Raw genomic sequence first — 14,143 nt, 5'->3', positions numbered from 1 at the left:
CGACGGTTTCCCAGTATCCACCTCCCCTCACATCCGGAATCTTGGCATCATCTTTGACCAAACCCTCTCCTTCGACAAATACACTAAACAGATCACAAAGACAGCCTTCTTTCACCTGAAAAACATCGCCCGTCTCCGTCCATCCCTCTCCTCCGTGGCTGCAGAAACCCTCATCCACGCCTTCATCACTTCCCGTCTGGACTACTGCAATAGCCTCCTTTATGGTTCACCCTCAACAATCACCAATAAACTCCAATACATTCAGAACTCCGCTGCCCGTCTACTCACCCATTCCCGGACCCGTGACCACATCACCCCCGTCCTTTACAAGCTTCACTGGCTCCCCATCTCCCAGAGAATCCAGTACAAAATCCTCCCCTTGACCTACAAAGCCCTCCATAACCTGGCCCCATCCTACCTGGCTGACCTCCTCTCCAGACACACTCCCACCCGCAACCTCCGCTCTGCTGGTACCAACCTCCTGACCCCCCCCCCCCCCATCCGGACCAAATTTAGATCCTGGGGGGACAGGGCCTTCTCCATCACTGCTCCCACCCTCTGGAACTCGCTACCTCACACCATCAGAGACTCCTCCTCACTCACCACATTCAAAACATCACTCAAGACCCACCTGTTCAACACTGCATTCAACATTTAACCCACAGCATCTAACCCCTGACTATCTCCTCTCCTTCTCCCTCCTTTGTGCTTTGAATATTTCCCTATTGATTCTTCTTTTTTTGCAATTGTTTTTATGTTTTGCTATGCATTATGTTTTGCACTCTGTCAAAGCGTCTTTGGGCTTCCTGAAAAGCGCTATATAAAATAAATGCATTATTATTATTATTATATGTACATGGGAAAGCTGCCGAGTAAGCAAGTAACGGGTCAACCTCTAAATTAGGACACAGCAGGGCAGGGTTTATATACTGTACAGAAAATAATGAAAGGAGCCTTTAAACATAAGGGGAAAGGCATTACAATTGGGGGCTGTTTAGTAAGGGAAATGCTATCTTGTCGTCCACGCAGCTTTGCCCAAAGTCGGAGCCTTGCATAACCTCAACAACAGGCTATGTTATTACAGGCGAGGGGTCGGTGCTGCCGAGCTTTGTTCAGTTCCCAGAATGCTCAAGGGCTGCCTGGTAACAAAGCCAAATGTATGAAATCCCTGACACACACACACACACACACACACACACACACACACAAACACACACACACAAACACACACACACCAATACTCTTGGAACCCCTTCAGGACGAGATTGCCAACTGTTAATCTGTACATCAGATGGGTGTCGTCATAGGCAGTTCTGTTTTCATGGATTATAAAGATAGCTCGGTGAGTGTCAATAAATTAATCGATATGCATTCGCTGTAGTTGTTCAGGGCACACCTTTACCATGCTTCAAAAGGGTGCAAATGATTTACTCTTAAAACTAAACACCCCTTCTTCATCCCTCCACAATCCCACTTCCGCTTCTTCCTCATCTTCAGCATGGTGACTTTGCTTGTCAGCTCCATATATTCGTAAGACATGTATGTCTGCTCAGGCCCAAATCTCCTCGTGTGTTTGTTTAGATGGAAAAGTTTTCCCACAATTAATTTCATTTCACAAACTTTACTTTAGCCGTCAGAAAGTGCATCGATGTACTTGTGAAACTTTTGGACACTTATTTCAAAACAAGATTTTTTTTTTTCATTGAACATGATTCAATTACCTCTGTTAACATTAAATTACTCACATTGTACTAGGTTTAGATGGTTAAAAAAAAGTCGTGAAAATTAAAATCCAAAAAGAAAGATGTATTAGAAGGGAGAGGACAAGATAGAAAAGAAGAAAAATGAACAAACAACCAATTTGTTTCAAAGAGCTCAAAAATGGTCAACGATTGTGTGTTTGATGAAGCGGTGCGAAGAGGTGATGTGATGTACTGGAAATGATGTGATGACTGCAGACTTGTAATCCGGTGTTGAAATGGTTTTACAGCAGTGCGTCACGAGCATTGACATGTGGTGAAGTCACACGTGGTGATAATTTCTTTTTGCTGCAGTGCATGACAAGTCCGACGACGCATGCGAGGAGAACAGCAGCAACCCCGACGCAGCTACCTATAATGACAATCATCGGTCCAGAGATTTCATCCTGTGGTACGATATTTGGGAGGACAAATACACACACGTTATTCGTGGCGAGAGAATAACAAAAACAAAGCCGTAAATTATTACACGAAATATAAAAATTAATTACTGAAAATAAGAATGGAACTGTTTCATCATGATCTGCAGTTATCCACACCATTGAAAATGTAATCTGCAGTTATCCAAAAATGACATACTGTGAAATGGGGTGAATAGGGACAGCAAGGTGAATAGGGACACAAACTGAAAAAAAGCTTGGAAACTTTTTTCGCTGAAAATTGATAACCATACTGATTTGTTGATATTTCGGTTGAAAGTGTTCTCTTGTTTTTTTAAAAAGCAACTTATAGTCCCTATTAACCCCATATATGGGTTAAATAGGAATAAATAGGATTTTTATGGCTGTCCCTATTCACCCCGTTTTACCGGTGAATAGGGACAGTCACTAATACCAAAAAATAATAATCAAGAAACAATCCTGAGTTTCCAACTTATTGCTAAATTGATCGCTCAGATGGATGCACATAATACGCACCCATAATATAAACCACGGTGCCAATGAAAAAAAATATGGGATAAAAAGTTTCTCCAAACTGTCCCTATTTCTTGATTATTATTATTTTGTATTAGTGACTGTCCCTATTCACCCGTAAAACGGGACTAGCCATAAAATAGGGACAACAGACGGAAGCCTCTCCTCAGTGAAAGACACATGAAAGCCCGCTTGGAGTTTGCAAAAAAGTACCGAAAGGGCTCTCAGACTGTGAGAAACAAGATTCTGTGGTCTGATGAAACCAAGATTGAACTGTTTGGCTTCCGTCTGGCCACTCTGCCATAAAGCCCAGATCGGTGGAGTGTTGCAGTGATGGTTGTCCTTCTGGAAGTTTCTCCCATCTCCACATAGGATCTCTGAAGCTCAGCTAGAGTGACCATCAGGTTCTTGGTCACCTCTTACCAAGGCCCTTCTCCCCCGATTGCTCAGTTTGGCCGGGCGGCCAGCTCTAGGAAGAGTCCTGGTTGTTCCAAACTTCTTCCATTTCAGAATTATGGAGGCCACTGTGCTCTTGGGAACCTTCGATGCAGCAGAGATTTTTTTGTAGGCTTCCCCAGATCTGTGCCTCGACACAATCCTGTCTCTGAGCTGTGCAGGCAGTTCCTTCGACCTCATGGCTTGGTTTTTGCTCTGATATGCATTGTAAGCTGTGAGACCTTATATAGACAGGTGTGTGCCTTTCCAAATCATGTCCAATCAATTGAATTTACCACAGGGGGACTTCAATCAAGGTGTAGAAACATCTCAAAGATGATCAAGAGAAATGGGAGGCACTCAAGCTAAATTTCAAGTGTCATAGCAAAGGGTATGAATACTGTTATGAATTTGGTAGAGCAACATCTAGAGCTAGGTAGATCTGAATAGGTAGGTATTCGGCTGTCGTGACAGGGACTCTACATGTAATAAGTTCTTGATGTTTAGGCGTTTGTCGGGGGAAGATGTATGATTGTGGATCTACCTGGAGGTTCGAGTGTTAAATAGTGAGGGATTAAAGGTAACGCCCCTGTGAGTTTCACCTAGTAGTCAAACCTTTGTCCATTATGGCACTGCAAACCACATAAACATTAGTTAGGTCCTTAGCGCAACATTAAATAATTCCTTTCCCTGACAATGACTTCGGAACAAATGGACAGGAAACCAGGCCAAAAACACCGCCACAATTGGCCGCCACCGTTTACACCTCCAAGGCCTACAAACCTCGCCTGGCACGTGTTATAACACAAGGACCGCGGGGTCGGGGACGGGAGAGTGGAGCGATGCCGCAGAGGGCGTGACCTGGGCGAGCCGGCGAGTTGGGAGGCTATTATTGGCTGAGGAGTGCGCCAATGTGACGTCATCGGCGAGAGATATATTCGACGGTCGGACGCCATTTTTAGGGAGAGTTCGTTGGAGTTGGCAGTTGGCACTGAACAGTTGGACTTGGCTGCCAGCACTCCCGAAGAGAGTCGAGTCGAGTCAAGTGGAGTTCGTTTGCTTTGTGCAGCCCTGCGTTGGACCGTTGGAGCAAAGGAGCTCGTGGTGTGGGTGGGCCGTTGAACCGACGAGGCCTGGTGGCGCTTGGAGGCGGATGGAGAGGGCCGCGGGGCCGTGAACTTGGAGTGAGGCGTGCCGCGGGACGAAAGGAGCCGGGTGTTGGACGGCGGTCACCAAGACGACAAGGACGAGATAAGGCCGTACCCGCGAATACACTTTGCATAAAACTAAAAGACGTGTTATTTTCGTATTCACCTCCCTCGTATCGTGTTTGATATCTGTTGTGTGTGGGATCCCAATTTAGGCTTATTCGAGTTATTAGTATTACCGGCGCGGGCTTTTTCACTGTCTTTACTTATAAATAATAAATCCTTATATTATTTTCTGTATATATCTGAACGCAGTTTTCCTGGGTGTTTCATTTTAATAGATAGGGCTGCGGAGCTTGCTGTGTCTGCCCTTCCGCGCGTTGAACTTTGTGTTGAGTTTGAATCCGCCATTGAGTTTTCGCCTCGGGAGTGTAAAGTCTCGCAATCGGCCATCCGTAACTGTGGTGTTAATCACGGTTGCGTGACAATACTTATGTCAATGTGATATTTCAGTTTTTTCTTTTTAATAAATTTGCAAAACTTTCTGAAATCCTGTTTTCTCTTTGTCATTATGGGGTATCGAGTGTAGATTGATGAGGGAAAAAATGAAGTTAAACGATTTCAGCATTAGGCTGCAACATAACAAAATGTGAAAAAAGTGAAGGGGTCTGAATACTTTCTGAATGCACTGTATGCATGAAAGCAATATTACTACTGTAGAAAACCAATGAACATCACAGAATGTGAAGTGTTATGGTGATGTTCTAGCGCAATAAGGGCAAGCTGGGATACAAGAAACCTTGTCTGTGACTTGGCATACCTGGTCCATTGAAATAGTTCATCCTTCGTTGTTAAAAAAAAAGCTAGGCTCATAGCAAAGGTCTTGAAGGTCTAATGGGGGTCTTAAGGGTCTAAAGTGTCTTAAGGTTCGTGAGGGGTTAGAGGTTCTCAAGTGTTTTAATGGTCTTGAGAGGTTAAAGGGTCTAACGTGTCTTCTGAGATGTCTAGGGTCTGATGATCTAAAGTCAAAAGTTTGAAAAGGTCTAAAGGGTCTGAATGTTTGAAAGGTCTAAAGTGAAAGGTTTGTAATGTTCCGAAGGGTCTCTAAGGGGTCTGAGGGTTCTGAGGATTTAAAGCGACAAAAGTTGAGCGCAAGAGAGAATGGAGATAAAAGTAGAAGAGGGAAAACAGATGCTTCTAACTCGAGTTATGATCTTCAAAATTATTTTCAAAGGGCACATGATATTTGACCTGTTGAATCCAAAATTAAATCAGTTCATCTTTGTATTTTAGTCCATACTTGTGCCAAGTTTGGTTGAAATCACTTCTTTGGTTCAGAAGTTATTGTGGTAACAAAGATTTTCAATCAAAGATCACACGACCAGAGCCCAAAACCTTTTGAACCCAAAATCGAATCAGTTCATCTTTGCTTCATCGTACATACTTGTACCAAGTTTGGTCAAAATCCCTTCAGCGGTTCACACGTTATTGCGCGAATGGAAATCTGCTAGGCATGCACATACAAGACAACCCGAAAGCACAATTCCTCTGCTGCCTTCGTCTGTGGATACACAATGAGAATTAGAGTAAAGATCGCTGACAAAAATCGCTCGGTTTATTCTTCCCGAGTATAATTGCTGGAGCCGTTTACAGGTAGTTGCCATGAATTTGGTTCCTTCTGACATTAAAAATTCCTGTGGTCTCATGGCATGCATGGCAGGGTTGGCTTTCTGACAATTGTGGAGATGCCATTCAAAGGTTTTGGGATTGAATGGTCGAAACCAAGGTCGAAATGATTCATCGAGTCCAAATGTTTATACAGTTGGTCATTTAATCAGTTGAAGCTCTTCATTTGTCTCTCATTTCCTTATTCTGTCCCTGCTGCCGAACCCACTTTTTGTCTTAATGTTAAAACCAGAAGGCAGAAAGAGTAAGTGTTGCTTGTGAGATCATGCCTTTTGGTCTTAGAGCCAAGATGTGCAAGTATTGCTTTGATTAGGTTTTCACGACTTCAACACAACACAACAACATGCATTTTAAGGCCATTTTCCCCTGCTAGAGCGGGGGTTAGCCTTGCGGTCCCCATGACAATCTTCTCCATTTTGCCCTATTTTCTGCATCTCCCCTTGTTAACCCCCTTGCCCGCATTTCTTCTTCCACCATCTTTAGCCAAGTCTTTCTCGGTCATCCCCATCCTCTACTTCCTTCTACATTCATTTCCATCACTCTTCTCAACCAGTCACTTTCATCCTTCCTCAACACATGACCAAACCATCTCAACCTGTTTCTCTTCACAGCATCAATCACAGGCTTTATTCCCATCATCTTTCGCAATTCATCATTTGACTTCCTCTCTCTCAACGATACTCCACACATCCACCGAACCATTTGCATTTCCACCCTTTCCAGCCTTCGTTGCTGCTCTACGTTCATTACCCATGTCTCGCTCCCATATATCATAACACTTCTCACACATGCAGCATACACCTTTCCCTTCAGCTTCAATGACACTCCCCTCCTCATCAGCACGCCACTCAGTTCCCGAAACTTCTTCCATGCACATCTCACTCGAGCAACCGTTGCCGAGTCTGATCCACCTTCTCCATTCAGCATGTCTCCAAGGTAGCAAAATGTTTTCACACCTTCCAGCTTCACGCCGTGTCCAAGATCCAACTCAACATTTCCTCCATCTGCAGCTCCCTCTGTGCACACCTTACATTTGAATGCAGCTGCCACACTGGTTGATGACCCTCTCAGACCACTACATTTTTGATGAACCCACTCAGCGCACATTGTACATTGAATGGAATTCACTCCGACACCCTTCCTGCACACAGCACACAGCCACTTCCCAGTTCTTTCCACCTCACCACATGCTTTACCACTTGCCATCACCTTCGTCTTTCCTATATTCACCTTCAGACCTTTTGTCTCCATACATTCCTTCCATTTGTTCATCTTTTCCTTCAGTCCATCCATACTTTCTGCAATCAACACCAGATCATCTGCATACAACAACTCCCACAGTAAACCCTCCTTTACGTTCTGAGCCAACACCTCCATCACAGCTACAAATAGTAGTGGACTTAGTACCGGCCCTTGATGCACTCCCACCTTCACCTCAAACTCACCACTGTTCCCGTCCTTCGTCCATACAGCTGTGCGCGCTCTTTTGTACATTGCCATCACTACTCTGATCAACCATTCCTCCACTTCTAACTTCCTCAATGCCCATGTCAATACTTTGCGTGGAACCCTATCGAATGCTTTCTCCAGATCAACAAACCCAAGAAACAACTTCTTCCTCTTCTCCATGTACTTCTCCTGCAACTGCCTCACAATAAAGAGCGCGTCTGTCGTTCCTCTTCCTGGCATAAATCCAAACTGCATTTCGTCGATCTTTACCTTCTTCCTTATCCTCCTCTCCAACACCCTTTCCAATACCTTCATTCCATGCTCCAATAACTTTATCGCTCGGTACGAACCACACTCCAGAGGGTCACCTTTCCCCTTGTATAGCGGGACGACGGTACTCAGTTCCCAATACACTGGAATGCGGCCTTCTTTCACCACCAGATTACAGATCTCTGTCATTCTCTTCACACCCCAACTTCCTGCTGCCTTCAACATATCTCCTACAACTCCGGTCGGCCCTCCCGCTTTTCTACTCTTCATTGCTTTTATCGCTTCCTCAACTTCCTTCTCAGTTATCTTCTCTGCCGGTCCTAAAACTGGGTTACTCTCCATGTTGCCATCGCATTCATTCTCTGTATTCAACAGCATTTCCATATATCTCTTCCATCTTCCTTTAATTCCATCTGGGTCCACAACGATTTGTCCCACTTCATCCTTCAAGCAACTCACCCCCATCACATCACACCTCTCTTTCGCTATCTGCTTTGCAATCATCTGTTTTGATCATTTTGTTTTTTAATTTTGTTTTTGATCATTTTGACATTTCATCATTCATGTTCATTGATCATTTGACATCATTTTGTTTTGATCAATGTTTTCACGACTTCCAATGAGCATATACAACTTTGTCATTGGGTTCAAGTGTATGCATTCAACCTTCTATAAATGTTGTACGCTGCTGCTTTCCTATTCCATCTCCAGGTTCTGCATGACGTCATCGCCGGGCCCCCTTCGGTGAGGCGTGCTGAAAAGGAGTACTCAGTTTTCACTCCGGTTGTTTGTTTGTTTGTTTCTTTTTTGTTTGTTTGTCCCGGCGATACCTCAGCAATCATTTGAGCTAGGAAGCTGATAGTTGGGCACACTAGTGAGTACGTGCTTTGGCAAAAACTGTATTTTTATTTTTTGATGAATCAATAATTTTTTACGGTAGTAGGTTGGAGACAACAACCGCCCAGGGTAGTACTACCGTCCCGACTTAGGAGTGGTGCCCGGAACCATCTTACATTCTCCGTATCAGGATTGCTGGTCTTACTTTCTATCTCACTCAAACTATAGATACAGGGATAGCTTAAATCTCCCTTTCTCGCAAACAAACACCATACACTTTTCTTCTCTTTTTACTTAAGGCCTGGCCTTGATGAGGGCTATATAGTCCGTGCCTGGAGCCTCCAACATAAAAAAGAAAAATAAATTGTTTTTTGATTAATTACTTAATTATTATTATCAATTAATTATGTATTTATTTATTTCCTTTCTCATCTGGGCAATATCTCAGGGCACCTTTTGAGCTCGGAAGCAGATATTTGGAGACGTCATTGACCAAGTGATTTGGCTGTGAAGGGTGTTTTTGATTTATTGATTAATCAATTAATTGATCAATTATTTATGAATCAATCAATTATTTTTTTCCACGATTAATTAATCATTTAATCGATCTTGAAAAAGTTACAGCTTTGGATGAAACACTGGTGGTTTAGGTACGCTATTAGCCAATTGATTAATAAATTATTTTACGATTATTATTTATTAATTTTAATTGCACAATTAATCAATCAATTATTGTACACCGCACACTCCCAATACCGTGTCTATGTGCTGCACGCGGCAAAGCTGCACTGGAGGACATTTTATTTATTTATTTGGCATGGGGATGGTGTACTTTGAATGTTTTTTTTGTTTTTTTTTGTTTTTTTTTGTATACTGAATCGAGTCTCATGAAAGAGCTAACATTTACTTCACAAACAAATCAACCAGACAAACAAAATATACAAAAAGAGGGAGCGGAAGACAAGATGGGGAGAGAAGGGGAAGCACACAAACACAACATTTGAGAGCAGGGAGATGTGTGGGAGGGAGAGGGCTTGGGGGGAGGAGGCGTGGGAAGGGGGGGGGGGGGGGGAGTATAAAACACAAGGACACCAAGGACTTCCAGGACAGAAGTTGGTATTTCAAAAAAGTGGATTTGGGGTGAAATTAGCAGGGGTAGAAAAGATCAAGGTTTTGGATGGGGGAAGATAAGAGATGGTGGTGAACAGCTGTTTTAAAGACCTGGAGGGTGGAGTGGGATTGAATAGAGTGAGGGAGTTTGTTCCAGCGGCGGGAGAAAAGAGGAATGAAGGAGTGAAGGTGAGCAGAGAGTCTTGATTTTGGCAGTTTAACCATAAGAGGGTTGCAGGCAGATCTTGTGCGACCTGTAGGAATATTTTGGGGACAGAGCCCAGAGAGAGCTGGGGGGGGGCAAGGCCAGAGAGGAGTCGGTAGAAGACGGAAAGACCACCAACCTGCCTGCGGTGAGTGAGTGAAAGGCCCTTGGAGTTAGCTTCATCGCGGGAGATTCCAATGATTCTGAACGCTTTGGTTTCAACAGCGTGAAGACGAGCTAGGTGTGAGGCAAGAGCACCAGCCCAGAGGGGAGAGCAGTATTCCATTGAGCTGCGGATGAAAGCCTTGTATGTGGTGAGGAGCTCAGGTGTGCCAAGGAAGGACTTCGCACGGCGGAGGATGCCCAGTCGGCGACTGGCTTTGGAGGCCAGATTTGAAATGTGGTTTTCCCAGGAAAGATCATGGCAGATAGTGAGACCCAAAAGCTTGAGTGACAGAACTTCTTGGAGAGGATTATTCAGAAAGTGGATGGGAGGGTTGTCCAGTCGGTCTTTTCGGAGAGACAACGTAAAAGTGTGAGATTTGTCAGGATTGAAAGACATGTTTCACTTGTTTGCCCAGTCTGTGATTATGTCCAGGTCTGCAGAGAGTGAGGAGGCTGCAGATTGCCGATCTGAGGGATGAGGAATGGAGCGACAGAGAGTAGAGTCATCAGCAAAGAGATAGAGAGGATTTTCCAGAGTCAGAGAGATCATTAATGAAGACTAGAAAAAGCACAGGGCCCAGAACACTGCCTTGGGGAACTCCAGCCTGAACAGGAAGGGGAGATTATAGAATTCCATTCAGGGCCACACGTTGATTGCGACCAGAGAGGAAGTCCGCCAGCCATGCGTGGAGATTTCCATGGATACCAAAAGAGGAGAGTTTGGTGAGCAGAGCTGGGTGCCAGACCGTATCGAAGGCACGTGATATGTCAAGGGAGACAGCTCTAATTTCCTGTTTGGCATTGAGGACCTCCATCCATTGTTGAGAAAGCAGAAGCAGCATGTCCAGAGTGGAGTGACCAGGTCTGAAACCCAAAAATATCTATACTAGTTTTGATTTTTTTTTTTTTTACTTTTATATATATAAAAAGGTGTTTCTTAATTGAGAATGGTGACATCTTGTGTGCCCATGCATTTTGGCCTCAGTGCCAGGATGTATGGGGATTACTTTGAAAAGCATTAACGTGTCTAATTTGTTTGACCATGAAATTTGGATTGAAGTCCACAATGCCATGTGTTCAGTTTTGTCATGTTTTGATGTTTATAACATAAAAAAGTGTTTTTCAAGTTTGAAACAATGTTGTCTGTGCATGACTAATGCCAGAGTAAACGGGAAAATACATGTGACCATTGTACAATGACGGATTAATTATTGTAAGTGCTGCACAATAAAACCTGTACATTAAAAGAGTTTAAGAAGGAATGCTTTACTGGAGAGGGGCCTTTCAGGCCACCACTTGTGGATCTTGACAATTTGATTTGGTTGTTGTTGTTGCTTTATTATTTGATGTGTATTTAAAAACCAACAGAATATAACCTATTATTGTTTTGACAAATTTCACATTGACAAAACGTATATAATAGTCGTTTTTTATTTTGCTGGAGAAAAATCAATCTGTAAATCTTACCGTGGGCAAACTTGCAGTTGGCGCTTTGTAGTTGTACAATGAGATTTCTTGTATATTTCCAGACATGTCAGATATCTTTATTTCCACATAAGGGAAACAGCATGAAGACCTGTAATAAATATGGTATTTATTATTATTATTGTTATGATCATTTATTGGATTTATTTTCCTGATGGAGGAACCCTAATGGTTGCTCATAACTGACATCTCAAAACAAAGAGTGAAGCAGGACACTATGTCACCCCCATGTAAATACGAAATAAATACGCTTGATGTAAATACGATTTGGCTAAATTTCATTACAGATGCAACGAGAAAGCATATAAAATGCAAAGCCAGTACATATATACAGTCACGTCAAAAAGTAAGTACACCCCATGTAAAGTTTTGACTTTTTCAACATATTTCAACATACAGCTATTTGATCTTCATTTCAACAACATTGAAAGATAAAGGTGATATAATACAACAAATATCATGAAACATTTACATTTTGTAGTCCATTGTATAATTTAAATAAACATAAATGCAAATTTCGCATGTGGAAAAAGTAAGTACACCCCCACATTTATCACTACTTCAAATACCTAAAATTAGAATCAGGTGCACCAGCTCAGGTGCAAATGATTAGAACATCGTTAGAGAGGATCTTGGAGGAACCTCTCTTATTTAAACCTCAGACATTTAGTTTGGTTTGCTCTTTGTTGTTGAAGTGTGCGGCGTCACCATGCCGAGATCAAAAGAGCTTTCTGAGGCCTTCAGAAAGAAGGTTATAGATGCCTACGAGTCTGGGAAGGGATTTAAAAAGATCTCCAAACAATTTGAAATCAATCATTCGACTGTCCGGAAGATCATCTACAAGTGGAGAAGATGCCAAACAACTGCTAACTTGTTCAGGCCAGGCCGCCCCAGCAAGTTCAGCCCGAGAGCAGACCGCAAGATGCTGAGAGAAGTCTCTAAGAACCCCAAAATGTCATCACGGGACCTACAGGTAGCTCTTGCCACTGTTGATGTCAAAGTGCATGAGTCTACCATTAGAAAGAGGCTGAACAAATTTGATCTACATGGGAGGTGTGCCAGGAGGAAACCTTTGCTGTCCAGAAAGAACATCAGGGCAAGTCTAAGGTTTGCCAATGAACACCGAGGCAAAGACCAGCACATCTGGAACAATGTGCTCTGGACAGATGAGTCAAAGGTAGAGCTATTTGGCCACAGTACCAGAAGACATGTTTGGAAAAAACCAAAGACAGCATTTGACCACAAGAACCTGATACCAGCTGAAAAGCATGGTGGTGGAAACATAAAGCATGGTGGTCTGTGCCTCGACACAATCCTGTCTCTGAGCTCTGCAGGCAGTTCCTTCGACCTCATGGCTTGGTTTTTGCTCTGATATGCATTGTCAGCTGTAAGACCTTATACAGACAGGTGTGTGCCTTTCCTGGTGTTGGCTGAGCCTGGTGTTGGCTGAGCGGTTAGGGTGCCGGCTTGGGATCCTAGGATCCTGGGTTCGAATCCCGATCGATCGCTAATTTAACACCAGGGGGGTTGACTCAGCCTGTCATCCTTCCGAGGTCGGCAAATTGAGTACCAGCTTGCTGGGATGAATGATCCCGGTGTGTACCCCGGTTTAGAATAGGTACACCGTATCCCTGCGCATCGTAAGAGGCGACTAAGGGTTGGCGTCAGGAAGGGCATCCGGCCATAAAAACATTGCCTCAAAAAGGGAACCATGATTGTCATGGGGCCCGCAAGGCTAACCCCCGCTCTAGCAGGGAAAATGGCCTTAAAACGATCATTCATATATTTTTTTGTGTGCCTTTCCAAATCATGTCCAATCAATTGAATTTACCACAGGTGGACTCCAATGAAGGTGTAGAAACATCTCAAAGATGATCAAGAGAAATGGGAGGCACCTGAGCTAAATCTCAAGTGTCATAGCAAAGGGTCTGAGTACTTATGGAAATGTGACATTTCAGTTTTTTCTTTTTAATAAATTTGCAAAACTTTCTAAAATCCTGTTTTCTCTTTGTCATTATGGGGTATTGAGTGTCGATTGATGAGGGAAAAAATGAATTTAAACGATTTCAGCATAAGGCTGCAACATAACAAAATGTGAAAAAAGTGAAGGGGTCTGAATACTTTCTGAATGCACTGTACTCTAGTAGCTCATGGTGGTTGAGTATGCACTTTATTGTACAGACCTAAACTCTTCAGGAATCCACTAATTGAAGGTCCAGGAACAATATTTGGTTGGTAACACATTTGCCACTGACGGCGAAATAGCTGAAATGGCCATACCCCTTTTTGGGCCACGCCCCCTTTTTTGCCGTGACTGTATCTACAGAACCGTTGGACCTAGGAGGTTGCCCGACCACTCAAAATTTGCGCAATGGCCACATTATGGGGGGTCAGTAATACATTTTCATATCCAAAAGTCAATGGTTTTTAAGATAATTGCCAAAAACCGATTTCAACATGTTACGAACTACAATTGTATGATACCACCAAGGCCACAACATTATATGACACTTATACCTTTTGCATCATCCTATTTTGGAATTTACTTATTTGGATTTCTACACTTTTCGCCTTTACTACAGCCACAAAACGTGACACATTTAATGTTCCTGTCTCTGCAAGTGCACGTTTTGGTACTCATACATGCTCTTGGGCATTTGCATGGAGGAGGCAGGTCAT

The 14,143-nt window shown here is 43.2% G+C and overlaps 1 protein-coding gene across 3 annotated transcripts in view; it reads right to left on the bottom strand.

The window, feature by feature from the left end:
* Window positions 1–1,785: 1,785 nt before the first annotated feature.
* LOC137438573 (von Willebrand factor A domain-containing protein 7-like) overlaps window positions 1,786–14,143 on the bottom strand; it is a 111,007-nt gene continuing 98,649 nt past the window's right edge. For 2 of the 3 annotated variants that reach the window (XM_078767053.1, XM_078767052.1), the window contains 2 exons: window positions 11,447–11,555; window positions 1,786–2,146 (listed from right to left, as the gene is read on the bottom strand). In XM_078767053.1, the coding sequence (XP_078623179.1) occupies window positions 1,985–2,146; window positions 11,447–11,555 (271 nt within the window). In that variant the 3' untranslated portion in view covers window positions 1,786–1,984. The remainder of the gene's footprint in view (window positions 2,147–11,446; window positions 11,556–14,143) is intronic. The other variant, XM_078767055.1, reaches the window with a different exon arrangement.

The sequence above is a fragment of the Myxine glutinosa genome, chromosome 13, assembly GCF_964187855.1.
Source record: "Myxine glutinosa chromosome 13, kmMyxGlut1.1, whole genome shotgun sequence".
In the NCBI taxonomy this organism is placed as follows: domain Eukaryota; kingdom Metazoa; phylum Chordata; class Myxini; order Myxiniformes; family Myxinidae; genus Myxine; species Myxine glutinosa.
The sequence above is the reverse complement of the archived record's forward strand: the minus strand, read 5'-3'. Positions and strand labels throughout refer to the sequence as shown.